Here is a 23,859-nt window from a genome sequence, read left to right as displayed (position 1 = left end):
TCAAGAGTCAGATGCTTAACTGACTGAGTCACCCAGGCGCCCCGCCACTGGAAAGTTTTTAAGGCATTTGGAGCAAGAGGAGCAACATGCCAGGGAGAAGCAACACCATCAGGTTCAGGTGTGTGTGTACCAGGATCAGTGGGGTGGATTGGTTGGGGAAGGAACCACAGGCAGAGAAACTAGTGAGCTCTCACCTGGGAATACCAGTGTCCCAAGGCAAAAGTGCTGACTATGAGATACGAAAGTTTCTCAATCTAGAGGGCACATTCACCAGCCTTGATGCCTGATTAGCTTGTAGGAGTCAATGAGCAAAGAACAGGATGGGGTCTGGGGTGACACCCAGGATTTTGGCTTGAACAATTGTGTAGATGAGACACAGGAGGGAAAGCAGATTGGAGGGAGGAGAGGTTACTCATTTAATTTTAAATTCTTTATGTTTAAGGTATCTGAGGTACGTTCGGGAGGATGAGGAGGTGGCACGATATGAGGGTTTCCAAAGTGGCCAAACTGGATAATTTCAGTTATCCAGTGGCTTGGCTGCAGGGCTCCAGGAGAACATTCACATCCACCACCACCCCCTGGCTGCTAGGAAAAAGTCACAGATGCCTCTGTTGGCAGGGCCACTCTGGGGGCAAAGTCTGGTCCAGCTTTAGTCCCCAGTATGTGGAAAACATTCCAAAGACACCACTCTTGGGGCAGGCAAGTGAACTCTGACACCTCGGTGGGAGATCCCAAGTATTGATCCCCTGAGGTCAGACCAAATGCAGGCCCCTTCCCTGGAAGACAGGGAGCAAAGCCAAGCACCCGCTTCCTGTGACCTGACAGTCCCCTTCCTTTTTCTGCCTCGTTTCTCCCTTATCACCTCCCTCTGCATCCCCACTGTTACCCTATCTGACCTTCAGGTTCATGTGAAGAGCCTTTAAATGCACAGAACTAGGCCCCACCCCTGCAGATTCTGATTCAGTTATGTCTGGGATAGTGCCCAAGAACCTGTATGTTTGTCAAGTTCTTGGATGATCCAGGTGACCAATCAGGCTTCACACCCTGCACCCACCTTCCCAGCCTCTCTTCAGCCATTTATTTTGGGAAATCATGAAGTCTGAGAAAAGGAAAAATGTTTATTTTCAGTAAGTCCAAGGCCCCAAGTAGGGAGAAGGGCCAAATTTTCCCCTCCTCCTGAGGCCTAGGCTGCTGCTCTGGTTTGGGCTTGGGAGAAGGGGAGACTCCAGTGGAGGCGGAAAAGTCACTTGTACTGAGGAGAGAGTGGAGGTACAAGTGGGGCGGCACAAACACTCAGCATCTTATCGATGTCCACCTGGGTTGACTTATCCACCTCAGCCTTGAGGCGGCCACTGATCCCCAACTTGGGCAAACACCCTGGCTCTTCTCCAACCTCCTCTCCCAGGGGAGCCAGTGCATGGGTGGGGGACACGAATGTACTGGGGCAGGGCAGAGTGAGGCCTGACCCCAGCTCACCTGTCACGGGCAGCAAAGCCTGCAGTTGCTCCACACCTGCCTCCTCGGGGACCAGGGCCAACTCCAACTCAGGCTCCACGTCCACCTCAGCCTCCCTGTCCCCCTCCCCTGCCTGATTCAGCTCAGGATTGCAATAGTTGATGTACTGGTACAGGGGCCGCAGGCGCTGGGCCTTTCCTGCAAACGGGCAGGGCAGGGCAGGGGCTGGAGCACCAAGCTGTGCCATGACAGGGGTCCATCAGGCAGGAGAAAAAGGGAGAGCCCAGGGGCTGCCACTCACGCTCCAGCCCCAAGGTCTCTGGAGGTGCAGACACTGTGCTGGCCACAGCTGGGAGCACTGGAGCTCCCAGACTCTTGCGCTTCTTGGCTTTTTTGTGCTGTTTGGCAGATGGTGAGGGCTCAGTCTGGCTACCCTCTGGCTCCTCCCTCTGCGGTGGCAGCCCCTGTGGCATCTCAGCTTCAGCTTTGGGATGGACTTGGTGGCTAGGTCCTGGGAGGCTGGGGGACAGGAGGCCTAAGGAGCCAGCCTCCAGCTTTGGCCCCTGTGCCCTGACCATAGGGAATAACCCTGCCTATCCACCACCCCGGGCCCAGATTCTTGTCCCTTTCCTGGTCAGCGAGGCTCTGGGCTGGACAGGGAACTAAAGCTCATGTGGGCTTAGTACCCTACATAGGCCTGAGACCCCTCCTCTGGATGCTCCCTATGCCAGGGTTCCTCAGGGACAGAAGGAGTGAGGAGTGATGGTGGTGGCAGGAGATAAGGATGCACTATGTAAGAGTGCAGGATTTAGGGATCCTGCTGGAGTGTGAGCCCACCCTCCCCACCAGCCCTATAGCTCCTTCCCTCTGAAAGCTCCCTCACTTGACTGGCTTCCTCTTCGGACCAGGACTGGGCCTCACAATGGAGGCCATAGGCCTGGGAGGGCCTCTCTCCTCTAGTGACTCCACCTCTGGCTTGAGCCTCTCTTCCTTCAGCTTGAGTCGTTCCTCTTGGAGCTCTGGCTCTGAGACTTGGACTGTTGGGCACTTGTCTTCACCCAGGGTCTGGCAAGCTTCATAGTGTGGTACCAGGCACTGGTCTGCCATCACTGGACACTAAGGGTGACACATAGGTAACTGGTCACCAGGCAAAGGACACAGGGATCAGTAATTAGACACCCGAGGAGGAGCTTGTCCTGGCATTTAGGGGGGCCTCGCACAGAGTTTGGCCTCCCAGAGCGCCGCGGACAGTCGCTTGGAGACCAGAGCCTGACGGTCACCTCGGAGGTCTAAGCGTGGCCGCCAGGCGACTCTACGAGCTGTGCCTACCCCGCGGCCGTCCTCTCCTGGGACCCTGGCCGCCTCTCGACCCCTGCTGAAGCTACGGCTGCGCAGGGTCAGTACCTCCTCGACGGTTGCTTTCGGTGAGCGGAGCGAGGGGCCGGACCTGTGGACCTGGCGCTGACCCCAGAGACCGGCCGGGCGGCGAGGGCAGGCGGGTGGAAAGGGTGCCTGACCGTGGCTCTGTGCCCCACTCCCCAAAGCTGGAACTACAAGCCCCAGAAGGCTTTGCGCCAGGGGGCCTTGGCCCCTGACCTCAGGGACGGAAATTATTGTTGCCCGGCAACAGCAAGCCCGTCGGGTCGCAGCAGTCGGTGGCAAAAACTGCTCCGGTGAGCCCCTTGTCAGAGTGTTGCGGGGAAGGGGTCGCGAACGAAGCAGGGAAGTGGGTTAGGAGGGGAGGCGGCGAGCGCTTTGCGGGGTGAGACGGCGGGGCAGGGGCAGGGAATGGAGGGGCACCGTTGGGGTCAGGGTCTGGGTCCAGAATCCGGGAGGAGGCACAGGGCTGGGAAAGGGGCCAGGGGCCGGAAATGTGCAGCCCAGCAGGCCTCGGTACACCGTTGCAGGGTGACGAAGGCGGCATGTGCGAGGGCCCGTCCCGTATCTCGGGGCCAATCCCCCCAGACCCTACGCTCTTCCCTGACTACTACCGGCGGCCGGCCTCGGGTGAGTTAGGGGGTGGCACGGCTGGGTGAGGCCCGAGTGAGGGTCTGGCTCTGATCCACCACTGAGCCCCGCGCTCGGCCCCATCTGGCTTCTCAGCCCAAGGACGCCTTGAGGGAAACGCGCTGAAGCTGGACCTGGTCACTTCGGACCTCGATTTGGACGCCACCCCTCCGCGCGGCCCCCGCATAGGTCCTGGAGCCAGACAGATCCTGGACCGTGGCAGGCATGGCGTCGGAGGAGTGCTGCTGCAATTTGGGGGCATCTCCCTAAGCCCAGGGGCCTCTTCCAAGAGTAAGTTCGGATACAAGGGGCAATGAAGCTAGTACGATGAGGTCAAACGCTGAGATCAAAAGCGTTGCTTCTCCTTGCTAGATTCTGGGCTCAGGGTTTGCCTGAGTGTCAGTTTCCCCAACTATGAAAGGAGGGGGAAATGCGCTACTTCCTCAAAGAAGAGGACTGAATGCAGTAGTCCCTGGGAAACCCAAGCTCAGCTTAATGAATTCATGCATCAGCAAAACGTGGTCTGTTGAGTGCCTACTGTGTGCCCTCTTTATAGGTGCTAGAAAAACAGTAAACAAGTAAAGAGATGGCTATGATGGACGAAATGATTAATGGTCTACTTCACAATAAAAATGTAGAAAATAATCAGGAACAGAAGAAGGTAATGACTATGTCAGGAAGGGAACAAAGTGATGAGGCAGAGTATGTGTATACTGTTTTAGATGGAGAGGTCATGGAGATCTTTCTGTAGGAGGCAAGGTGTGGGCCTTTGTGTGAACTGATGGGAGTTGGATCTCATGGGCTGTATGTAGGGCAGAGTCTGGCAACATCTTTTTCCCAGGGAAGGACCCTAAAGACTATGAGAAGGAGAACCTGAAGCGGATCAGAGAGATCCAGAAGCGCTTCCGTGAGCAGGAGCGCAGCCGGGAGCAGGGCCAGCCCAGGCCCCTGAAGGCTCTGTGGCGTTCACCCAAATATGACAAGGTGGAGTCCCGGGTCAAGGCCCAGCTGCAGGTACCTGCCTTGGAGAGCCAGAAGCATTGTTCATCTTGTTGACCAACAAGCAGTTATACTCTGATCTGAGTTATGGAGATGAAAATCACAGGGGACTAGGGAAACAGGGGCTAAGAGATAGCCGGCCTGCTGCAGAGTCGGGCTGGGGGCTTCCTCAGGAGTGGTGATGGCTTGGGTCATCCTGAGGGGCAAATAGGTATTAGGCAAGGGGAGAATTGAAGAGAACCATTCTAGTGAGATGGAACCTCACAGATAGAAGTCCTAAGACCAGAGGGAGTATGCGCAGTGGGATGTTATGTTCAGATCAATGTGAAGGGAGAAGAGCATGCGGTTAGGCTAAGAAGTCAGCTGGACCCACATCATTTAAAAAAAATTTTTTTTTTCAACCTTTATTTCTAAGGGCAGTGAGAAGGGCAAGTGCAGGGGTATGGTGGTGGGATTGTCTTGGGTAGATAGTACCATTTCTCTGTCCAGGGTTCTCAGAAGGAGGAGCAGAATTGAGAAAAGAGACAATAAGGTCATATGTGAATTTGTTGAAGCTGAAGCATTTGTGGGATTCCCAGGGGGTAGGAGTGTGTCCAGGAAGCAGATGGAGAGTCAGGTCTGGATCTGAGGAGTGAGACCCAGGAGTTATTGAGCATTGGGCTGAGGACAATGATACCAGGGAAGTGACCCTGGATTTAATGGCTTAGAAGCCAGCTATGAGTGACCTTGGTGGGGACAGAGCCAGGAGGCTTGGCAGGGAAAGAGAAAAAGAGAATGGTAGTCAAAAGCCAGGACTGAGGTAGAAGGAGGAATGGTTTGTTGTTTTCTTAAAGATGTGAGAGACACACATATTTAAATTGCTCATGGATAGAAGTGCTTCTTCAAGAGGGAGGAGGCCCATAGGGCTAGATACAGAGAAATATCCTCACAGGCAGAAGGAACAGAAGCTCAGCTGTACGGCAAGCTTAAGACTCTGACCTCAGCCTGGCTGATTCCTCTGCTATGCCCTACCCTCCAGGAGCCCAGCCCAGCCTCTGGAACAGAGCCCACCCACTTCCTTCGGGCACACTCCCGCTGTGGCCCTGGGATCCCACCACCCCGTGCCCCCAGTCCTCAGCTAAACCCACCAGGCCCCAATGCTAAGGTGAGAGGATGTGTGGGGGTCGGGAGGTGGGGCAGGGATCTTGGGTTCAGGAGCACAACACAGTACTGTCTGCCCCATCATGCTTGCCATGTCCTGCAGGGGCCAGGCCTGGATGTGGACTTCATTAGCCACAATGCCCGCACTGCCAAGAGGGCCCCCCGGCGGCATTCCCGCTCCCTGCAGGTCCTGGCACAAGTGCTGGAGCAGCAACGGCAAGCCCAAGAGCACTACAACACCACGCAGAAGGGCCACGTACCCCATTAGTAGGTCCCACTGCCCAACACCCAGGGTGAGGGGTTCCTGCGGAGGGTGGGAGAAAACCTACGCCCTGGGACCATCAACTCTGAGCCTGTGCATCCACAGCTTGTTGCAACGCAGGGATCTGTGGCGGCGGGAGGCTGAGGCCCGCCAGCATAGCCAGCCGGACCCTGCCATGCCCCCTGGTCACACTTGCATGCCTGAGAACCAGCGGCTGGAGACACTGAGCAATCTGCTCCAGAGTGAGTCCATAGGCAAGAGGTAGGGGGGTGTAGATGAGGAACCCACTGGGGACCACACACCCCTGCCCAACACTCACTCTTCCTGGATCCCTCATAGGCCAGAGCCAGTTGCTACGTGAGCTGGTGCTGCTGCCTGCTGGGGCAGACTCACTGAGGGCCCAGGGCCACCATGCTGAGCTGGACCAGAAGCTGGTGCAGGTAGAGGAGGCCATCAAGATCTTTTCCCGCCCCAAGGTCTTTGTGAAGATGGATGTCTGAGCCCTTTTGTGGGGCGCTTACCGGGGTCCTCAGTGAAGATTGCCACACAGTTGCAGAGGGCAGGATCAAGCCCCATCATAGAATGGGGGTCCAAAGACAGGAGCAGTGGTGTGGGCAGTATCCCCAGAGCACTCTTCCCAGCCACCGGTGGCTGTAGAAGGGCCAGCCCAGCCTCTTAATCCCTTTGTCAAAATTAAACCTTTTGTACACAATGGGGTTTGTTTCCATAAGAGCTTTTCTTACCCTAGAAATGCAAAGCCTGGTGTCCCTCCTGCTGCTCAACTGCAGGGAGGTCTCTCTGTTGTCCTTATCACTCCTGCCTCAGGTCCAGGGCAGGAGGCAAAATTGTTAGACCATGGAGGATGTTAGGGCTGGGACACAGAAAGACCATGACTGCATTTGTAGAAAACTTTTAATGTTCCCCAGACGAAGAGGCCCCTGCGAGCAAGCTAAAAACCCCCACTGAGGAAGTCCCTGCCATGTCTCAGCAGCCTGGAGTGGCAAGGGGCTGCATCCTTGCCTGTCAGAGGCTAAAGCCACTACCATCTCCTCTCATGCTACTTCCCCAGCCAGCGCTGGCCTGCTCTTGATCCAGGGAGGGCAGAGAGCTGCGGGCACTGGGAAGTAGGGGGCCCTGGCGCAGGTCCCAGCATGGAGGCCCTTGAGACAGCCCATTGGAACAGGGAGGCTGGCGGTTCTCAATGACCAGATCACTGCTGTCATCGTCACTTTCGGCCTCAGCAGGCCCAGGCCCAGCAGAGGGAGGCCCTGTCAGACGACCAGAAGCCCCACGCACCACATTATTGTGCTGATTGGCTGGCTTGACAGTGACAATGAGGTTGTGGCTGTTGGCGACCATCATGTCCGTCACTTGGTCCAAGGTCTTCCCAGCGACCTCAATACCATTGACCTCGAGGATCTCATCACTGACTGCCAGCAGCCCTGTACTCTCAGCCAGGCCCCCTCGTACCAGGCGGGAGATGAAGATGCCTGGAACCCGTTCCAGGCCCTGGGGAGCTACACGTACACTCATGCCATCTCGGATGTAGAAACCAAGGGGACGGTCAGAGCCATGCTTGTGCAGCCGCACCCTTCGGTGTGTCTCAGGCAGTAGGTCCACATCTATGACTGAAGAAACCTGGCGGAAATCTTGGGGCAGGCTAATTAGCAGGGGTGGCCGGGTGCGCAGCGGTGCCACTGGCCGAAGTAGAAGCCCTTTCTTGCGCCGTTGCAGAGAGTTGGAGGCAAAGGCCAGGCCACTGGAGTCGGCTTCTGCTGCAGGAGAGGGGGAGGGGGGCGCTGAGATCAGAGACTCTGCTCTCCCACTTGAACCCTTTTCCATCAGGCCCAGGCCTGGGGAAAAGGGCACTGTAGCTATTTCCTACCACTTGGAGGTCAGGGCAAGGGCAGGGACTGCAGAGGGTGAAGCCTGGACGCCCTGGGCGTGGACTAACCCTTGTAGACCTGCCCTGCTGTCCTACCCCACAGAGGCTGCCCGCTGTACCCCATCCTCCTCACCCCGCTTCTGTACTAGCAGGCGCAGCGGTGGGGGCCCGCTGGCCAGGGCCCGGTGCAGGCTGTCGTCGTTGGTGAGGGGCAGTAGGTCGCCGTGAGCATCTGTATAGCCAAGCAGCACGTCCAGGCCCGGGATCTGGTGCACTGCACGCAGCAACCGCGAAAATTCTTGGAAGCCACTCACCGAAGCGCGGGGCAGCGCGAAGCGTCGGAACTCAGCATCAAACTGGAAGCAGGGGGTGGGTGAGAGGAGAGGTCAGCACGGAGCCCGTGCCCTTTCCCACCACAGGTCCGAGGGTGTTAGAGGTCGGAAAGGGCTGTCGCAACAGCTGCAGCCTTGCGCCCAGACCTCAGTTCCAGTACAAGGGACGCTGTCCAAGGTCTTCTCCCCGCCCTCCAGGTACCAAGGCCACAGGACTCTAGTGGCCGGCAGTGGAAAGGAGGATAGATGGAGGAAAGCGAGAGGAAAAGCCAGAGAATGGGACATGAATGATGGAGGCGAGAAAAAGGTGGTGGGGACTAAGGAGCCAGGAAAAGGGAGAATAAGGGAATTGGAAGCGCCTAGGGCCGAGGCCGGAGCCGGGGCCAGAGGGGCCCTTACTTTGCTCTTCACCTCGACGATGTTGTCTGGACTGCGCGCCGGAGTCCTCTGCGGCCTGGCCATGGTGGGGCCGGGCGGGCTGGGGACGGTGCCCCAGGCGGCCCGCGGAGGCGCAGGTGCACAGACCCGGCCGGCCGGCCCGTGCTGCCCCGCCCCTGGCGGTAGCACTCGCCCCGCCCTCCCATCCTGACCATGACGTCAAGGGGGCAGCGACAGAGAGTGGAACGTGGAGTCTACGTTTCCTAGGAAACGGAGATGGGGATGGAGGCGTCTTCTTTTGCTCTTACGTCATTACGCTACGGTGCGCAAGTCTCTGGAGCCTGGGGGCGGGGCGTGGCCAATCAGAGGGAAGGGGTGGGGGAAGTGACATTTACTGAGTGTAGTCTGTGTACTGTTACTTCTACTGGCCTTATAAGACTGCACGTTTTAGAGGAGAAACTAAGCCATAATAAATATTTGCTCAACTCTTCGGTTCACAAGGTGAAGTGGCTTTGGGCCAACTCGCTTGACCACTCCTGGCCGCAGCCTGAAGCCCTAGATCCCTCCCTCTCCATTCGAGCCAGCCCGGCCGGTGCCACAGAAGTCTTGACGAATGGCCCAAACGCCGGGCCCCTGCTCGGAGATACCCTGGTAAGACCAAGCAGGTTGGCATCCAATCTTCCCAACAAGAATCTGCCCGCAAATAGCCGAACAACACGGGCTCGTGCGCACGCGCGGACACGCATTTGGGCGTGGCCTCGACCTTAGGTTCCGCCCAGCCGCGGTGCGCTTCCTCTTCCGACGAGAGGCGGGGCCGCGGCGTCCGCGGGAAACCCAGGCTGGTGGTGCTCCACTAGGTGCATCCCGGGAATGGCAGGCTCGGGGAGCTTGGTCCTGCGGCCCTGGATTCGAGAGCTGGTCCTGGGGTCAGATACCCTCTCAAGTCCGCAGGCGGGGCAGCTGCTAGAGGTGAGTCCCGCCACCCTTCTCAGAGACCAGGGCAGGGCCCGAGGGCGGTGGGATTGACGCCGGTCGACGCCGTCAGGTGCTACGAGAGGCCGAGGCTCCGGGCCCGTCCCGCGCCCCTGACTCGTCTGATGTCGCGGCCACACTGCTTGTGTCTGACGGGACCCACAGTGTCCGATGCCTAGTGACGTGGGAGACCCTGGACGCCTCGGATTGGTGAGAGAGGAGCCGCGGGGTCTGGGGAAATCGGAGTCTAGTGGGAGTGCGCGAGGCGGAGGTGGGAGGGCCGCAGGCGGGCCGGGCCGTGGCCGTGAGGGTCGTGCTTGCCGCTTGCCGCAGGGAGGAGAAGGAGTTCGGCTTCCGAGGGGCAGAAGGCCGGCTGCTGCTGCTGCAGGATTGTGGGGTCCGCGTCCAAGTCGCCCAAGGCGGCGCGGTGAGTGGTGAGGCTGGTTTGGGTGGGTTAATGAGCCTCTTCGTGACAACTCCTAAGACCCGTCCCTTAATTAAATCCTTCAGCCCGCGGAGTTCTACCTCCAGGTGAACCGCTTCAGCCTGCTGCCCACTGAGCAGCCCCGGGAACGGGTGATTGGTTGGTAAGTGATGCCTCCCCCCACCGGCTGTTCTCTCTACTCAGGCCTCGCTGACTTTGGTGTAGGTCTTTTGGGTGGGAGGGCTTAGGCCGCTGGAAACATTGCCAACTACCTCCCTTTTTTTTTCCCCCAGCAACCAAGACCCGGATGTGCAGAAAAAGCTCTATGACTGTTTGGAGTGAGTAGAGGGTTGGGCTCTGGGGCCGAGTGTGGCTCTGTCAAGGGCAAATGTGTGCAGACAGGCCTCAGGATTGTTCCTCAGGCTTGTCCTCTCTGTTTCTATAGGGAGCACCTTTCAGAGTCCATCTCCCCCAGTGCAGGTATTTATAGGGGTTGGCCAATGACCCTAACTCCCTGTAGAGTGACCTCCCCAGCCATCACCTCTTGCTTCTTTAGTAAGCTTTTCTTCCTACCCACCCTGCCTTTCTTAAGTTTTGGCCCATCCTCTGTTCCCCTGCCCTCAGGCCTTTCACTGTCCCAACTTCTGGATGAGGTGCAGGAGGACCAGGAGCATCGGGGGGCGTTAGTGCACCTGGCTGAGAGCTGTCTGATGCTGGCAGGCCCTTACACAGCACCCCCTCTTACCCGCTGGACCTCCTCCCACCATACGACCACGGTCAGTCTGGGGCTCCCCCTGGGAAATGTCAGAGGAGTTGAACAAGGGCTAGGCTGAGAGTTTATGCCCACAGGGAGAAGCTATGTACACTGTCCCCAGCTCATGGCTGCACATCTCTGAGAATGACCAGCGAGTTCTGAGCTCTCTGGGCCCAGGTCAGAGGACACAGGGTAAGAAGGACTGGAGAGGTCAAGATGGGAGTACCTGGGGACCTAGTGCCCACAGTGCTAATAAGCTCCCCCTGACCCTCAGACCCTGAGCTGCCCCCACCAGACCCAGCTCTGGAGGACCTATCGCTGACCCTGATCTCTCCTTCCTCACCTACGTCCTCAGGTAAGGTGGTGCGCAGGCCACAGGCATTCACTGCTATCAGCCAGGTGGGGGGATGAACACAATCCCTGTTGGCCTGCCTAAGCTAATGAGCCACTGAGAGGGCTGTGCCCACAGTCGGTGCCCTCCTCTCCAGGAACCCCTGCTTTACCCGGCCACATGTCCTCTGAGGAAAGCGGTGCCAGCATCAGCCTTCTGCCTGCCCTGTCCTTGGCTGCTTCAGACCCAGTGCAGAAGGGCAGCTCCCGGCCTGTGCCAGCCATCTGTTCAGCCCCTGGCCCCCTGCCCCCCAGTTCCATACACCCTAGCCGTGGAGCCAGATCCCCACTCCTGAGCTGTGCCCCAAGTCTCTCACCCCTTGGTCATGTACCCAGTCCACGTCAGGCCATTGTGACCAGGTCCCAGAAACCTAACTTGGAGTTCAAGGAGCTAGGATTGCCCCCCAAGAACCGGCAACACTCTCCAAGGACAAAAACGACCACAGGAGCCCTGGAGTCCAGCCCTGTTCGGGTGAGTATAGCCTCTCTACAACTGGATAGTAGAATGGGATGGGTCTTGGGTGGAGCTGGGAGTGGGGGTGGGGAGTAGCATTAGATGGGGTTAGGGGTCCTTGTAGGCCCCTCTCCAGATACCACACCACCTTCAGGACCCTCCAAAGAAGCATCGTGATGGTTCTGCCTTCCAATATGAGTATGAGCCACCCTGCACCTCCCTCTGTGCCCAGGTGCAAGCTGTCAGGTGAGTGCCTGGGGCTGCCCCTACTCTTTTGGTCACCAGGCCCAGTCTCCATTGACCTACAGCCATGGTTCTTTTCCCAGGCTTCCTCCCCAGCTTGTGGCCTGGGCCTTGCACCTTCTGATGGAGCCACAGCTGGAGTCTGAGCTCACCCAGGTGTGAGGGGTCATGTGAACATGTGGGAAGATGTGTGCACACAGGTCCATGGCTGGGGATAAACCAAAAGTACTCCCCACTCTGCTTCGAGTTTTTTAATAAAATAATCTCATGCGGCAGGAAAAGGAGAGGGTCAGGGGTTGGGGCCGCCGCCTCTTTGGTCTGTGGCTGGGGAGGGTGGCTTCTGCTCAGGACTAGAGGGCTCTGTGGGCTGTGGGGGCAGAGGTTGGGCTCCAAGGCCAGATCCTGCAAGGGAAGGAGGAAGGGAGAGGAGGGATCAGGACTGGACTGAGCAGTCCTGCCACCCTCCCAACTGGCCCTAGCTTCCTCTCACCTAGGCCTGGAGATGAGGGTGCCTCAGGCTTTGGCCTCCGCTTGAGAACAGGGGAGCGCTGCAACCGCAGGGGCCGTTCTGAAAGACACAGAAACACTTGGCAGGGGAGGAGGTTGCTAGGGGCTTGCTGCCTGTCCCCAAGCGTTCTCTCCCACCTCCAGTGCGTGTGTGAACACACACTGTTGGCTTCAGAGCCACCTCCTTCCCCTGCATCCTCCCACCCCTGGCAAAAGCTGTTCTCCTGGAGGTGGAGCCAGGACTAGTGGGAAGGGCTTGTCAGACCCGTGCTCCTGGCCTTCTGGCTCCCTAACTTCTCAACCCCTTACACTATTGGTGGCCCCCTCCAAGGACCAAAACCACAAAGGGAGCCATGGAGTCTACCCTCCCCATCTCCTCCTGCACTCAAGCACACAGGGATGTGTTCCCCCTCACCAGCAGGGGTCTGGAGCTGGTCCTCATGCACAGACACTGCTCGTCGCCCTGCCGAGAGAGGCCTCGGCCTCAGCTGGCCATCTGGGGGAGGCCAGGGTATCAGGGTATGGTCTCAACAGCTTTCCCCACTCCAGCCCTTGCTTCCCCCTCCACCGTCAGGGTCCCCAGCCCAGTATTGGGGTGGGGGCTAGGTGCCTGCTTACCTTCGTTCCTAGGGCCCAAGCAAGGGTCCTCTGGGAGGACCAGGCTGTCAGGGGAGGGGCTGGTTCTTCGTGGACTGGGGCTGGGACAAGGGGAGGGGGGGCCTGGACCATCCTGTTGGCCCCAACCACGGCCCCTCAGCTCTGCATTCAGCTGCTGTCCTAGTGTCTTCCAGGTGGTGGACTCCGGACCTTGGATCCCTGGACCAGGTCTGCATGAGGGGTCTACAGGGAGAAGGGTGTGAGCCTAACCAGTGGTCTGACCCCCTCCTATCTTTGCATGTCCCCCAACACACACAGTGGCCCTTACTCACCAGCCGACACGGAGTGGGTGCGGGACTTGATTGAGATGGGAGGGGCCTCTGTGGAACTGTCCATAATGTCACCTGCAAGGGGCTGGGGGTTCAGGCACCAGCCTTTGGGAGTGAGGGGAAGAAAAACCTGGCCTCTTCCCCTCTTCCCCCAGAACAGCAAGTACCTTGGGGACTATATCTAAGGACAGCTCCTTCACCAAAAATGTACTGCCATAGCACAGGATCCCACTTACCATCCGAGCCAGCCTTCTTGATCTCTCCATCCTTGCTCTGTAGGAAACAGGGAAATCGAGCTCAGTCCTGTCCTGTCTTCACTCTAGCCTTGTTCTTGTAACCACTACTAAATGCCCACCAGGAGATGCAGGGATGGATGAAGAGGAAGCTCATGTAACCCACAGGTGGCGATGAGAGGCTAGAAGTAGCCAGGGAGGAGTTCCTGACACAGGAACATGTGGCAGGGTGATGAGATGAAAGAAGTGACAAGGGCTGAGGCCTTGGGGCAGGATTAGGAGGCAGGGCAGTGTCTTGAGAGGAAGTACCTGGAAGACTTGCTGTTTCAAATGCAGGTGACAAGGTCAGAGTTCTGTTAGATCTACAGAAAAAGGACCACCCCAGTCCAATGACCAGGGCAGAAGCCAAGAAGGAAGAAAGGTGGACTCTGATGACTGTTCTGAGGGGGAGGGGGTGGAACTGACAGAGCCGTCTGTGTGTCATGAGCCTCCTTCTGGTCACATATGTCACCCACAGATTGCCACAAGCCACATGTCGCCTGCCCCCTCACTTTGCACTTGTGTCCCTCCCAACTTACTTGCTTCCTCTTGCCTTCAGCACTCCCGCTGCTTCTGCTCACACCAATCCTCTGCAGCATCACTTGTACCCGCTGTTCAAAGGATGGGGCCAGCTCTGTGTCTCCCCGCTCCAGGGGCCGCCGCTGAGAACACAGAAGCCCAAGTAGGAGAGAGCCCATTGCCTCAGTCCTAGCAGAGCCCTCACCCCTTGTCACCAGGCCTACCTTGTCAGGTCTGGTGCCCAGTGTTTCTTCCTCCTCAGCAGGTAGTAGTATCATTGAATAGGCCTTGCTTTCCCGGGTGTAACGAGGCCGGCTCCTATGGGCCGGGTCTGGGCTGCTGGTGCCCCCCTCAGCTCCACCAGGCTCCTCCCCACGACCGGGGCGGGATGGTGGCCGCAACAGGTCTCCAAGTGTGGTCTTTCGAGTACGGGGAGCTGCCCCAGGGCTGGTCTCTAGATCAGGCCGTGACCCCCGGGTTGAACGAGGCTTCTTAAAGGCAAACAGGGTACCCAGCTTCTTTCTCAGTGTACGGGGGACAGGGGTGGTACCCCCTTCATTGGCTGAGTCCTCTTCAGGAACCCAGCTGTGGGAACAGCTGGCAGTGAGTGGCAAAGCAGACAGACCATCCCACCTTCTCCCACCCCATACAACTGCCCCTCACTCACAGGCTATCCTGCTGGATCAGCCTTTTGGAGAAGAATTCCTCCACGCCTTCGTCCACGCGGGCACTGAGTCCATTCCCTTCCTGCGGCAGGGCTGGGAGCACCTGGGGGACACCATAGGGTGAGGACTGAGCACAACCATATATTCTCTCCACCCCTTGATAAGCAGCCTAGCCTGGGCAACTTCTGTACCTGGGAGCTGCAGTGACCTTAGGGGGCTACTGACAAACATTCCTGCTGTCCAACTGGTGGGCAGAGATGGTTTCACATATCCCCTAATCAGAAGCTGGCCCTGGACACACACACTCAGCCCACACCTGTTCTTGTCCCATGGAGTATCGACACCCGGAACCATCCTGTCACCAGCAGGCTAAAACCTACAGGCTCCTGGGTCACACGTTCCCATTTGCTACCCTCTCTGCTCCAAACAGTTCCCTGCAGTACCCTCCACCCCCACCCCACCCGGCCTGCTGGCAGCTCAGCGGCTCCTGCTGCTGCGTCAGACCCTCTGGGGGGCCTCAAGCCAACTCCTGCCTGCCTTCTACCCTGTGTCCACTGTCCCCACCAGTACCCAGCCCACACAGAACATCTCCCCACATAAACAACTACTGGACGTGCAGTAGATGCAGGATTGTCCCCGCAGCCAGGGGGCCCAGGATCTTTGAGTAACCCTGGGAGAGGGAGGATAAGATGGACACCCTCTCTCGCATATCCGTTCATGCAAAGGGCCAACCTAAGATGCAGTTCTAAACTGAGATGTACCCCAAATTAAATCCACACGCTCATGACCCTGCATGGGAATGGCCTGGGGAAGGGATGGCCAGGAATAAGCCAAGATTCGGCAGCACGACCAAGTACTCTTGAGTCCCGACAACCCACCTCCCTAGCTGCTTCTCTCCTGAGAAACAAATGAGGCACCCGTGACCCCCCAGTTCCACGAGCTCTGGAATGGGGGAAGGGCACTCACCTGGGGGCCCCCCGGTGGCGGACGGTGGTGGTACTGGCGCCGCGGCCGCGGCCGGGCCCGGGTCGGATGGCGTAAGGGTTCCCCAGAGGGTGGCAGGTCCATGCAAGGCAGTGGGCCGGCCTGGGGACCCGGGGTGGCAGGGCTCGGAGAGCCACGGGCAGAAGGCCCCGCCTGCGGCTCTGCATCTTCCCCCGGAGCCGCCAGCTCGGGCTCCGGTTCCTCAGCAGCACCTAAAGGGAGAGCACCAGAGGAGTACCGAGGAGCAAGCCTGGGGAGGTGGTGGCGGCAGCAGCGGCGCTGGGGCGGCGGGGGACCCGCCCAGGGCGCGGGGAGGGGCCCGACTACGCCACCCCCACCCCCCCACGCCCGCCCCTCCCCCCGTCGCCGCTGTCCGTGGTGCTGAGCGCGGCCCCGAGCGGCGCGGCTCTGCGCTGCCGCCAAGCATGCGCATCCTGGGGGTAGGGAAAGGGGCGGGGGAGACGAATGGAGAGTAGATCCTGGTCTGCTCAGGTCCTGCTCCATGCTGACCACAGTAGACCCCAACCTGCAAGTCTGCATGGGGAACCTGGCCTGGCTCAGTCAAGGGTCAGGTAGTTCCTAGGACAAGACTAAATGAATGTGACCATGTGTCTAGGTCCCCAGATCTAATGGAGGACCTTCAGCTCAACCTGGTTAACTCCCTTTCCCCCAGACCGACTTACTGTGAGTGGAGAGGACCAGGTGAAAACATTGGCTGGACTCAGGCCATTTCTGTGGAGGACTGTCATGCTGGGTGGGGAGGGCAGAAACTCAGCCTGGGAACCAGGGGAGCTGCCTCCCTGCCTTCCAAATTTCTGGAACCACCTACCTTCTGTTCCTCTCCATCCTTCTGCTTTTCCCTCACCTCCTCAGAGAAGAAAAGACCTTCCAATTCCCCAGGCCCAAGGGGGCTGGGCTCACCTCCATCCAGTGCTGGTATGGCAGGAGGCACTGTCACTGTTGCCTGCTGAGCCAGACTCTCCACCTGCAATAAGGCACCCTAAAGATGGGCAGGTAGGGCCTCAGCCATAGTCCCATCAGTGCTAAGGAAACCCTGAAATAACCCTGGGCTATATGACCCCAGAAGACATTAAAGAACCCCTGCAAGGCAGTGGCCAGGTCACTGTGTGTGTATGTGTGCCTGTGCACGCATGCACATGCCTGCATGCACAATTCTCCCTCACCAGCCGATCACGGGCTGCATTCAGCCCCTCCAAGGCCTGAGCCACAATGCTCTCTGCCAAGGTCCCCGTGACTGACAACCGCATATCCCTGAGAGCAAGAGAGAGCAAAGATTAGTGTGCTATCTATGCCCAGTCCTGTCTAGTCCAGTTTAGCCCAGTCCCATCCAGCTTACCGGAGCCTAGTGAAGGCATCTTGCAGCAGGTGCTCTGGGAGCAGTTCTGGGAGGCCCCTTGAGCCCACCAGAACCCCCTCTAGCTGCTCCCTCCACCTGGGTCCCTGTAGCATCTGTGGGCAGAGGCTCCTTGTTGTGTCCAATGTAGCCTGAGTGAAATCCTGGGTAAAGGTCAGAACATGGAGGGTGTGGCCTGAAGCTCCAACCCTCACAGAACAGTGATTCAAGGAATATCACAGTCAAACCTATGGGATAGGGGTCAAGCCTATTATGGAGGTGGAGATGGGGTTGGGGCTAGGATACCATCTTACTTGAATATCTTTACGGCAGACCTCGCCCACCTGTCCCAGGAGGCCCTCTAGCTTCTGCCGCAGCTGCCACTGATGACTTGGGGAGCTTCCAGCCTCATACAGAATTGGGAGAATCTGGAGGCCAAGGAGGAGAAGGAGTTGCAAGTTGACACCTGATTAAGTGGGGGAGGGTCTTTTTGCAGTGGTGGGGAGGGGAGTACTCACACTGAGAGAGAAGTTGGCATTTTGGATGGCATCCTCAGCCTGGTGCACAGCAGCTTCACCCTGGGGTCCAGCCCCACAGCCCAGTAGCTCTACATGCTCCTGCACTGACTGACACAGTTCGTTCACTTCCTGGGGGGGATGCATCAAGAATCAGTCCGATCTTAGTCCCCTCCCAGCCCCCCAGACTCTGCCTCCTTCCCAGTGTCTCCAACAGGGTGGTAAGGTCCTGAAGCCAATCCCATCAGGCCAGTCACTTAGGAAACCTATCTGTTCAAGGAGGGCAAGCAGTGTCTCCTTTGGTTCATTTTAGAGACTTTATATATACTCCCTAATTGTCCTGAATAGGAAAAAAAGGAGCTGTTAGTCATGTCTGTATTTTAGAAGCTTGATCTGCTTATCATCCACATAGAAGACAGACTTAGTGGTGGGCAGAAATGGGAGTGAGGTGGGGTGCCTGTGTGGCTCAGTCGGTTAAGCAGCCAACTCTTGATTTTGGTTCAGGTCATGATCTCATGGTTCGTGGGATCACAACCCTAGTCAGGCTTTGCACCGTCAGATTCTTTCTCTTGGGATTCTTTCTCTCTCTCTCTCTCTCTCTCTCTGCACCTCCCCTGTTCTCTCTCTCAAAAATAAACATTAAAAAAAAGAAATGGTTGTGAGGAGCCATAGATGAAAGACCAGGCGGAGCAAGAGATAGTTAGGGTGGGGGTAAGGATCAGTGTGTGTGAAAGTTAGCAGAGGGAGGACTAAGGAGGTCTGTGGGGGCTCTAATGTGGCCTGGAGAGACCTGGTCCAAACCTCTGTCCACAACACTTGGTGAGTGTGGGCACCATTGAGATTGGGTTCCAGGATAGAGAGAAGACGTTGTGCAAGGTGATGAGATCACTTGAAAATCTGTAGAATGTGAAGCCCCTGAAGGATGTCTGGGTTGAGATGCCTGAGCTCTAAAGCCTGGGATTTGAGAACAGATGGGTGGAGGGATCTCACAAAGGTAAGGTAGCAGAGGGAGATGAAACCAGAAAAAGTGTCGCTGAGTTTGGCCCCAGCAGAGGTGGGTGGAGAGGGCAGAAGAGCCCTGTGAGCAGGAAGTCCATACATGAGGCTATAATCACCTGGGGTGGGGGGTAGGGGGCCGGTAGGATTAAGGGAGGATTTCAAAATAGCTCCCATCTTGAACAGGAGACCCTATTTAAATGCTTTTAAAAGGCATCCAGGGGTGTTATTTGGGGGAGCTACCAAGAAGAGGGACTTGTCCGGGACAGCATAATTCAGGCACCCTAGCCCCAAGAAAGTCAGACCCTCAAACTCAGAGGATCTCGAGGGCCAAAGCTCATCCCATTCCCTACCTCCTGTGCCTACTCAAGGTTATGGAAGGGGACACTAACCTGCTCTGAAGGGTCGGAGACCAGACCCGGTGGCTGCGGACAGCAAGTGCGGTCAGAAGAGGCATGGTCCGCACGGTTATTCCTCAAAAGACAGGCTTGGATCTGGGGACAAGGGATATTGAGAAGTGGTAGGAAGCGGGGCTACCAAGCAGAGCAGGGCAAGGGAGGAGAGGGACCCACACCTGATGCACTGCACGTGTGGTCATTTCCGGGCGGCTGCGATGTGCCTGGGCCACGTCGTTCAGTGGCAGAGGCATGGCCTTTAGGCTGCGGTTCTGCTCCAGGGCCTGCGCTACGTCCAGCAGGCCCAGAGCAGACGTGTGGTTCCGGTCCCAGACGACAGACCTGGGCCAGGCCGGGCTTCAGTCAAGGGCGGAGCTCCACAAGCTCCACCCAACCCGCTGGCCTCGTCCATTCGCCTCGCACACAGGCCGCAGCATTTGTTCCTCCACATTCAGCCCCGCCCCTTAGCCCAGTAAGCTCCCCCCCCCCACCCTCCCCGCACCACGCACTCCTCCCCCCTCCGACCCCGCCCACCGGAGCCTAGTGTTGACCCGAAGTGCCTTGGCCAGCATCTTGGCGCCGGTATCCCCCATGGCGTTGCCGCTGATATCCAGCGCCGTCAGGTTAGGATTCGTGCCCAGGGCCCGGAGCAGGACGCTGGAGGCCAGCTTCAGCCGCGACTCAGCCACCGACAGAGACTGTAGGGGCTGCAGTTAAGAAAAGCGGTCAGCAAGGAGGGCAAGTTACAGAGTCTGAGGGAGCAGGAGTCACAGGGGTCCATTGCCTGAGGATCCCACATTGTCCCAAGAACTCACACAGTCATCATCCTGCATGAGCTGGACAATCCGGTGCAGGACGTCGTCCAGGGTCTCCCTGTGGGGCAGGGGCCGCGGTTTGGAAGGACCTGGGTGGGGTGGTGGGGTGGTGGGGTGCTGTCTGGGAGGCCCGGGAGTGGGATGGGGACTCACTTGCACCGGACGTTGAAGTTCCTTCCAAGTGCCACATGTCGCAGGGACCGACTCCTCCCGATGGCCAGCACCAGAGTCACCATGTCTGAGCCGAAGCCTAGGGGTGGCTCGGATCACGCATACGGCGAGGCTGGGGATGAGGTGGGAACTGGTTGGGCAGTGGGAGGGTGGGTTTCCGGGCAGCCTCACCATTATCCGCCAGATCCAGGGAGCTCACTGCGCCGGCGTCGCACACTAAGTCCTGTATCACCTGAGCGCCCGCTGAACGCAGCTGAAGGTGGAAGGTGAAACAAGCTCAGACCGACAGGCCACAGGTGCAGAGGCTCAGGCGCCCAATGGCCGGCGCTCACCGCCTCGCGGCCCCACTCCGCGTGCGCCCACTGCCTGATCACGTCTCGGGCCGGGCGCTCACCTCACAAGCGCTGAGGTCCAGGTGCAGGTCGCCCGTGTGCGTGTTTAGCGCAAGGCCTTCCAAAAGGGCCCTGGGAGAGGATGTCACAAGGGGTGGCGGGAGCTGGGAAAGGGGGCCCCAGGGCGCGAACGAATAGCAAGAAGGAAGGAGCAGGATACCGGAAGGTCGAGGGGGCGATAGGAGCGGGGTGAAGCTCTGGGGCCCCGGCCTGGGTGGTGGCCGCACACGCCGGGGCGTAACCGTAGGCAGCGACACTGACCTGAGCGCGTCGGGCGGCAGCTTACAGCCCGCCAGGCCCAGGTGCCGAAGCGTCTCCGCACGGCTGAGGAAGAGTTGGAGCGCGTCGGGCGCAGCCCGGGACTTCCTGGGGTGGGAGAGCGGGAGGAGTGGGCTTCCGGGCGCAAGGAGGCGGCTCCCCGCCGTCTCCCCCTACCCCGCCCGGACCCGCCCCCCTTACGTGCGGGAGAAGACGTTCCTCGAGGCGTCCAGGTGGCTGAGGCTAGTGCAGCAGCCGCAGGCCAGCGCTGCGAAGAGCTGCGGGAAGAGTGTGTAGGCTACACCGGCGATAGATTGAGCCCCCCTCCTCCCCACCACGGGTCTACCCTCAGGTCTCGGGCCCGGCCACCGGCCCTACCGATCATCCCCCCACTGACCACCCTCTCACAGTGTCCAGGGCGGTGTCGGTGCCCGCGAGATTCAGGAACATCAGAACATTAGGACGGCTCAGGAAACTATAGAGGCCCTGATGGGAGGATGGGCGTGGGAGGGAGGGAGTCAGGGATCACCTCACCAAGAGCTTCCTGACATCCCACTGTCTGCAGCGCCCCCAATCATTGGCCCTAAAAACAGCCACTCACCCCACTGTCCTCCGAGGACCCCAGCGCCCCAGGGTTCCCGGAAAGATCCAAGTGGGTCAGGGCAGAGTCAAAGGCCACATTGGAAGCCAGTGCCCGGCCCAGAGACCTCATTCCTGTGGTGGAGAGAGTGGCTCAGCAATCAGGCGGATTCACCTCCTCTCCCCGCTCTGACCACCCCACCTACCTCGAGCTGTCAACCCTGTCTGCGCTAGGCTGAGTTTCCTCAGGGCTCCAGGACGATACTCTAGGTGTCTGCTGAGAGCAGCCATGCCTGGGGAATGGGGGCAGCTGTGTGGCTCTCACCTCCTCTAGCACCAGCCTCCTGGGGGTCCCTAGGTTCATCCGTACCTCGATCATCCAGCAGGTTCCCCGCCAGGCTAAGCTCCCGGAGGGCAGAGCTCGAGTGCCCTGCCAGTGCCTGGGCCAGTCGCCGGACAAAGTCTCTGGGGACGAGACCCCAGGTGTGAGACTCTGACCCTGGATTCCCATCTCCTCCCCAGGCCACTAGCCTCCCAAGCCCAAACCCAAGCCCCCAGACTCCTGTCTCCAAGCCCTACCCTTTCCCCCTTACCCCCTCAGGCCACAGTTCTCTAGCACTAGCTCCTCCAGGTGGGACGATTGACTCATCATGTGCAGAATCTGTTCCGAGACCTCAAGGCTCTGAGAACCAGAGTGGAGGCTCAATGAGCTGCACCCTGGCCACCACACCCTTGGCTCCTCCCTGCCCCTACACTCTCACCAGCTTCATGTCCACACAGGAGAGGCACTGGAACCACAGGTTGTAGGACAGGGCAGCCACACTCAACGCCAGGTCGCTGGGTGAGAGAAGGGGAAGGGGCAGGGCTCAGGGTCCTCCTAGGCCCACCACCCCCCTCCATGGAGAGGCTGAGGCCCAGGAATGTGGGTCATGGGATCTCCTTCCCTTCCCAGTCCTGGAAGGCCACACACCGACTGCCCAGATGGCTGAAGTCGCCTAGGCTGAAGTGGCGGCAGCCCTGACGATGGTAGATGGTGTCCACATCCTGGATGGGAAGAAGGTGTCTCCAACTGGCTTTGGGCCATAAAGGGTAGAGGGGACCCAATGCATGTGGGGGGTCAGATGTCTCCAGAGCTCCACAAGGAGGGCCCTACTCTCACCCACTGAATCTCCTCTCGGAAAGGGAAGCCATTGTAGTCACACAGAGCCTCATACGTCTCCAAGAAGCCACCTGGGGGAGGTGCCAGGGGTGTAATGGATGAGGAAGAAGAGAGAGACAAAAGGTCAGAGATGGAGGAAGATCAGACTGGAGTTGGGTGGTGGCTGTGCCTCGAGTGACTGTTCAGTTTGGGGGACGCCCAATCCAGGGGTCTGGGGCTGCAGGATGGGGGGAGGCTGAAAGTTTTGTGTGCCCTTTTCTTGGTCCTTACCACAGGGGCTGCTGGGCAAGGTGTCTTCGGAGGGGCTGCTTCTCTCTAGCCGAGCCAGCATGGAGGAGGATGTGGGCTTCCGGAATAGCTTCCTGGGGAGGGGGATAAGGGAAAAGGGGGCAGGGGACTTGTAGCCCCTAGGATGGGAGGCAACCCACTTGCGTCATTCAGAGCACCCCCTGCTGCCCTCCTTTCCTGCTGGTCCCTTGTAGTTGTCTGGCCTCACCCAAGGTTCGAGCGAGGGAAGACCTTCTTGATGGCTGCAGCAATGTGCTGGGCCAGCTGTTCCAGGGCAGCTACACCAGCAAACTCCAGGACCAGCTCAGGCAGAGACTCTAGCTCAAAAGTGACCTGGGGAGGGAGGGCTGCTGGGTTGGGCTCCATGTGTGGGGGCAGGTGGAAAAGGAGGCAAAGACCAGGCTGCAGGCTGTGGTGGGGTACCAGGTGTCTCACCTGAGGGGGTGTCTCCTGCAGTGCCATGGCCTGGACCTCCAGGTAGCTGAATGTGCAGTCCACCTATGGAGTGCCTGAATCAGCTGGAACCAAGGCCTTAGCCCTGCCCTTCTGGGACCCCAGTCCTCCGTGCAGTCCAGAGTTCAGAGCCAGCCCTGCTTGCTGTGGGGAGCCCAGTGCTATTGGCAGGGCAGAGCCCACAGAGCACAGACAACTCAGCGGAGGCAGCCCTCATCAAAAAAGCTGCTGGAGGGCAAGGGGTGAGGGGTGGTGGTTAGCCCCTGGCACTCACCCTCAGGGGAAGGCAGGTGTGGAGCAGGTAGGCTCTCCATCGTAGCAGTGCCTGGGGGAAGAGAGTGTCTCACCCCCTGGGCAGGACAAGGACTCTATTTTCCTGGGCCCCAGTGGCCCTCCCGAGCTCTGCCCCCTGCCATACCAAGACATGACCTCGCTCAGCACCCTCCCGTTCTGGTAGCCAGGTTTTCAGCAACAGCTCAGCCTCCTTGGGCCACAGGAATCTGGTGATCTCGCCTGTGGAATGGCAGCCTGCTGGGTGACTTTGGTCCTCCTGGGAAGGTCAACTCAGGCCCATGGTCTGCACCAGGCTTCTGGCCTGGGCTCATCTATGGGCCAGTAAGGAAGGAGTGGAGTGGATGTGGGGGCACCAAACACTTCCGAGAAGCAGAGAGAACTGTTTGCAGGTGCTCCGGGACGCTGGATGGGCTTCTGGCTTTGGAGCCAAGTACGCGGGAAGGGCCAGCGCTTACCTCGCAGCTCACAGGATATGCCGTCGGGGGTCTGGGCCATGGGGCCGGGCCGGGCCGCCGGATGGCCCAACGAGCTCCGACAAGAAACAGTAGCGGGCGGGCGCACACACAGGAAGCCTGGGGGCCCCGGCCCGCACTGTAGCCACCTGCTCCTCCTGCAGCGGAAG

General features: G+C 58.8%; 5 protein-coding genes across 13 annotated transcripts; 2 read left to right on the top strand and 3 right to left on the bottom strand.

Moving 5' to 3' along the window:
* Window positions 1–1,098: 1,098 nt before the first annotated feature.
* CE2H16orf86 (chromosome E2 C16orf86 homolog) lies at window positions 1,099–3,068 on the bottom strand. The gene is made up of 4 exons (XM_042918681.1): window positions 2,860–3,068; window positions 2,339–2,571; window positions 1,757–1,974; window positions 1,099–1,653 (listed from the first exon to the last, which is right to left on the bottom strand). The coding sequence occupies exons 2-4, from the start codon at window positions 2,560–2,562 to the stop codon at window positions 1,244–1,246; spliced, it is 852 nt and encodes a 283-aa protein (XP_042774615.1). The 5' UTR covers window positions 2,563–2,571; window positions 2,860–3,068; the 3' UTR covers window positions 1,099–1,243.
* Window positions 3,041–6,575, top strand: ENKD1 (enkurin domain containing 1). Of its 3 annotated transcripts, none has more exons than XM_042918673.1 (8): window positions 3,041–3,128; window positions 3,363–3,462; window positions 3,559–3,753; window positions 4,304–4,476; window positions 5,480–5,605; window positions 5,705–5,868; window positions 5,969–6,105; window positions 6,340–6,575. In XM_042918673.1, exons 2-8 carry the CDS (start codon window positions 3,378–3,380, stop codon window positions 6,540–6,542), a joined length of 1,083 nt encoding a protein of 360 aa, XP_042774607.1. In that variant the 5' UTR covers window positions 3,041–3,128; window positions 3,363–3,377; the 3' UTR covers window positions 6,543–6,575. The 3 variants fall into 3 exon arrangements, with proteins under 3 accessions (XP_042774607.1, XP_042774609.1, XP_042774608.1); XM_042918675.1 differs by having other exon boundaries at window positions 3,043–3,128; window positions 6,203–6,458; XM_042918674.1 differs by lacking the exon at window positions 3,041–3,128 and adding an exon at window positions 3,159–3,217.
* Window positions 6,576–6,761: 186 nt separating this feature from the next.
* Window positions 6,762–8,983, bottom strand: PARD6A (par-6 family cell polarity regulator alpha). 3 transcript variants are annotated; one of them, XM_042918680.1, is made up of 3 exons: window positions 8,492–8,983; window positions 7,882–8,104; window positions 6,762–7,638 (listed from the first exon to the last, which is right to left on the bottom strand). In XM_042918680.1, exons 1-3 carry the CDS (start codon window positions 8,540–8,542, stop codon window positions 6,887–6,889), a joined length of 1,026 nt encoding a protein of 341 aa, XP_042774614.1. In that variant the 5' UTR covers window positions 8,543–8,983; the 3' UTR covers window positions 6,762–6,886. The 3 variants fall into 3 exon arrangements, with proteins under 3 accessions (XP_042774614.1, XP_042774610.1, XP_042774611.1); XM_042918676.1 differs by having other exon boundaries at window positions 8,480–8,981; XM_042918677.1 differs by having other exon boundaries at window positions 6,762–7,635; window positions 8,480–8,980.
* On the top strand, window positions 8,982–11,976 carry ACD (ACD shelterin complex subunit and telomerase recruitment factor). 4 transcript variants are annotated; one of them, XM_042918670.1, is made up of 13 exons: window positions 8,982–9,109; window positions 9,316–9,427; window positions 9,504–9,640; window positions 9,764–9,857; window positions 9,941–10,017; window positions 10,148–10,192; window positions 10,300–10,334; window positions 10,479–10,630; window positions 10,704–10,785; window positions 10,883–10,963; window positions 11,097–11,470; window positions 11,577–11,698; window positions 11,779–11,976. In XM_042918670.1, exons 1-13 carry the CDS (start codon window positions 9,072–9,074, stop codon window positions 11,855–11,857), a joined length of 1,428 nt encoding a protein of 475 aa, XP_042774604.1. In that variant the 5' UTR covers window positions 8,982–9,071; the 3' UTR covers window positions 11,858–11,976. The 4 variants fall into 4 exon arrangements, with proteins under 4 accessions (XP_042774604.1, XP_042774605.1, XP_042774603.1 ...); XM_042918671.1 differs by having other exon boundaries at window positions 10,704–10,800; window positions 11,607–11,698; XM_042918669.1 differs by having other exon boundaries at window positions 10,704–10,800.
* An 8-nt stretch (window positions 11,977–11,984) lies between these two features.
* Window positions 11,985–23,835, bottom strand: CARMIL2 (capping protein regulator and myosin 1 linker 2). Of its 2 annotated transcripts, XM_042918666.1 has the most exons (39): window positions 23,693–23,835; window positions 23,362–23,456; window positions 23,218–23,268; window positions 22,926–22,988; window positions 22,699–22,823; window positions 22,473–22,564; window positions 22,203–22,273; window positions 22,014–22,087; window positions 21,805–21,880; window positions 21,637–21,725; window positions 21,414–21,508; window positions 21,250–21,336; window positions 21,066–21,178; window positions 20,873–20,950; window positions 20,666–20,742; window positions 20,468–20,572; window positions 20,209–20,278; window positions 19,986–20,067; window positions 19,797–19,893; window positions 19,644–19,701; window positions 19,363–19,535; window positions 19,008–19,170; window positions 18,826–18,927; window positions 17,441–17,569; window positions 17,237–17,350; window positions 16,926–17,086; window positions 16,753–16,840; window positions 16,398–16,568; window positions 16,252–16,318; window positions 15,551–15,780; window positions 14,587–14,687; window positions 14,144–14,504; window positions 13,940–14,062; window positions 13,365–13,401; window positions 13,132–13,203; window positions 12,821–13,042; window positions 12,618–12,698; window positions 12,186–12,263; window positions 11,985–12,097 (listed from the first exon to the last, which is right to left on the bottom strand). In XM_042918666.1, the coding sequence occupies exons 1-39, from the start codon at window positions 23,730–23,732 to the stop codon at window positions 11,985–11,987; spliced, it is 4,224 nt and encodes a 1,407-aa protein (XP_042774600.1). In that variant the 5' UTR covers window positions 23,733–23,835. The 2 variants fall into 2 exon arrangements, with proteins under 2 accessions (XP_042774600.1, XP_042774601.1); XM_042918667.1 differs by lacking the exon at window positions 12,618–12,698 and having other exon boundaries at window positions 16,398–16,553.
* Window positions 23,836–23,859: the final 24 nt, after the last annotated feature.

This window comes from Panthera leo, chromosome E2 (genome assembly GCF_018350215.1).
Source record: "Panthera leo isolate Ple1 chromosome E2, P.leo_Ple1_pat1.1, whole genome shotgun sequence".
Lineage (NCBI taxonomy): Eukaryota > Metazoa > Chordata > Mammalia > Carnivora > Felidae > Panthera > Panthera leo.
Note: the sequence above shows the minus strand (reverse complement) of the source record. Positions and strands in the feature narration are given on the sequence as shown.

Bases quoted from the DNA above. Each gene is read 5' to 3' on its own strand.
- CE2H16orf86 (XM_042918681.1), bottom strand. From the start codon at position 2,562: ATGGCAGACCAGTGCCTGGTACCACACTATGAAGCTTGCCAGACCCTG. The intron at 1,975-2,338 runs GTGAGGGAGCTT...CCTGTCCCCCAG, and splicing joins CCGAAGAGGAAGCCAGTCAA to CCTCCCAGGACCTAGCCACC. The intron at 1,654-1,756 runs GTGAGTGGCAGC...GCCCGTTTGCAG, and splicing joins AGAGACCTTGGGGCTGGAGC to GAAAGGCCCAGCGCCTGCGG.
- ENKD1 (XM_042918673.1), top strand. From the start codon at position 3,378: ATGTGCGAGGGCCCGTCCCGTATCTCGGGGCCAATCCCCCCAGACCCT. The intron at 4,477-5,479 runs GTACCTGCCTTG...CCTACCCTCCAG, and splicing joins GGGTCAAGGCCCAGCTGCAG to GAGCCCAGCCCAGCCTCTGG. The intron at 5,869-5,968 runs GTAGGTCCCACT...GTGCATCCACAG, and splicing joins AAGGGCCACGTACCCCATTA to CTTGTTGCAACGCAGGGATC.
- PARD6A (XM_042918676.1), bottom strand. From the start codon at position 8,542: ATGGCCAGGCCGCAGAGGACTCCGGCGCGCAGTCCAGACAACATCGTC. The intron at 8,105-8,479 runs GTAAGGGCCCCT...CCCTGCTTCCAG, and splicing joins TCGTCGAGGTGAAGAGCAAA to TTTGATGCTGAGTTCCGACG. The intron at 7,639-7,881 runs GTGAGGAGGATG...CCTCTCCTGCAG, and splicing joins CCTGCTAGTACAGAAGCGGG to CAGAAGCCGACTCCAGTGGC.
- ACD (XM_042918669.1), top strand. From the start codon at position 9,072: ATGGCCCAAACGCCGGGCCCCTGCTCGGAGATACCCTG. The intron at 9,641-9,763 runs GTGAGAGAGGAG...CGCTTGCCGCAG, and splicing joins ACCCTGGACGCCTCGGATTG to GGAGGAGAAGGAGTTCGGCT. The intron at 10,335-10,478 runs GTATTTATAGGG...CCCTGCCCTCAG, and splicing joins GTCCATCTCCCCCAGTGCAG to GCCTTTCACTGTCCCAACTT.
- CARMIL2 (XM_042918666.1), bottom strand. From the start codon at position 23,732: ATGGCCCAGACCCCCGACGGCATATCCTGTGAGCTGCGAG. The intron at 23,269-23,361 runs GTATGGCAGGGG...CTCTTCCCCCAG, and splicing joins CTGAGCGAGGTCATGTCTTG to GCACTGCTACGATGGAGAGC. The intron at 18,928-19,007 runs GTGTGGGTCCCT...CCTTGTCCCCAG, and splicing joins CCACACGTGCAGTGCATCAG to ATCCAAGCCTGTCTTTTGAG.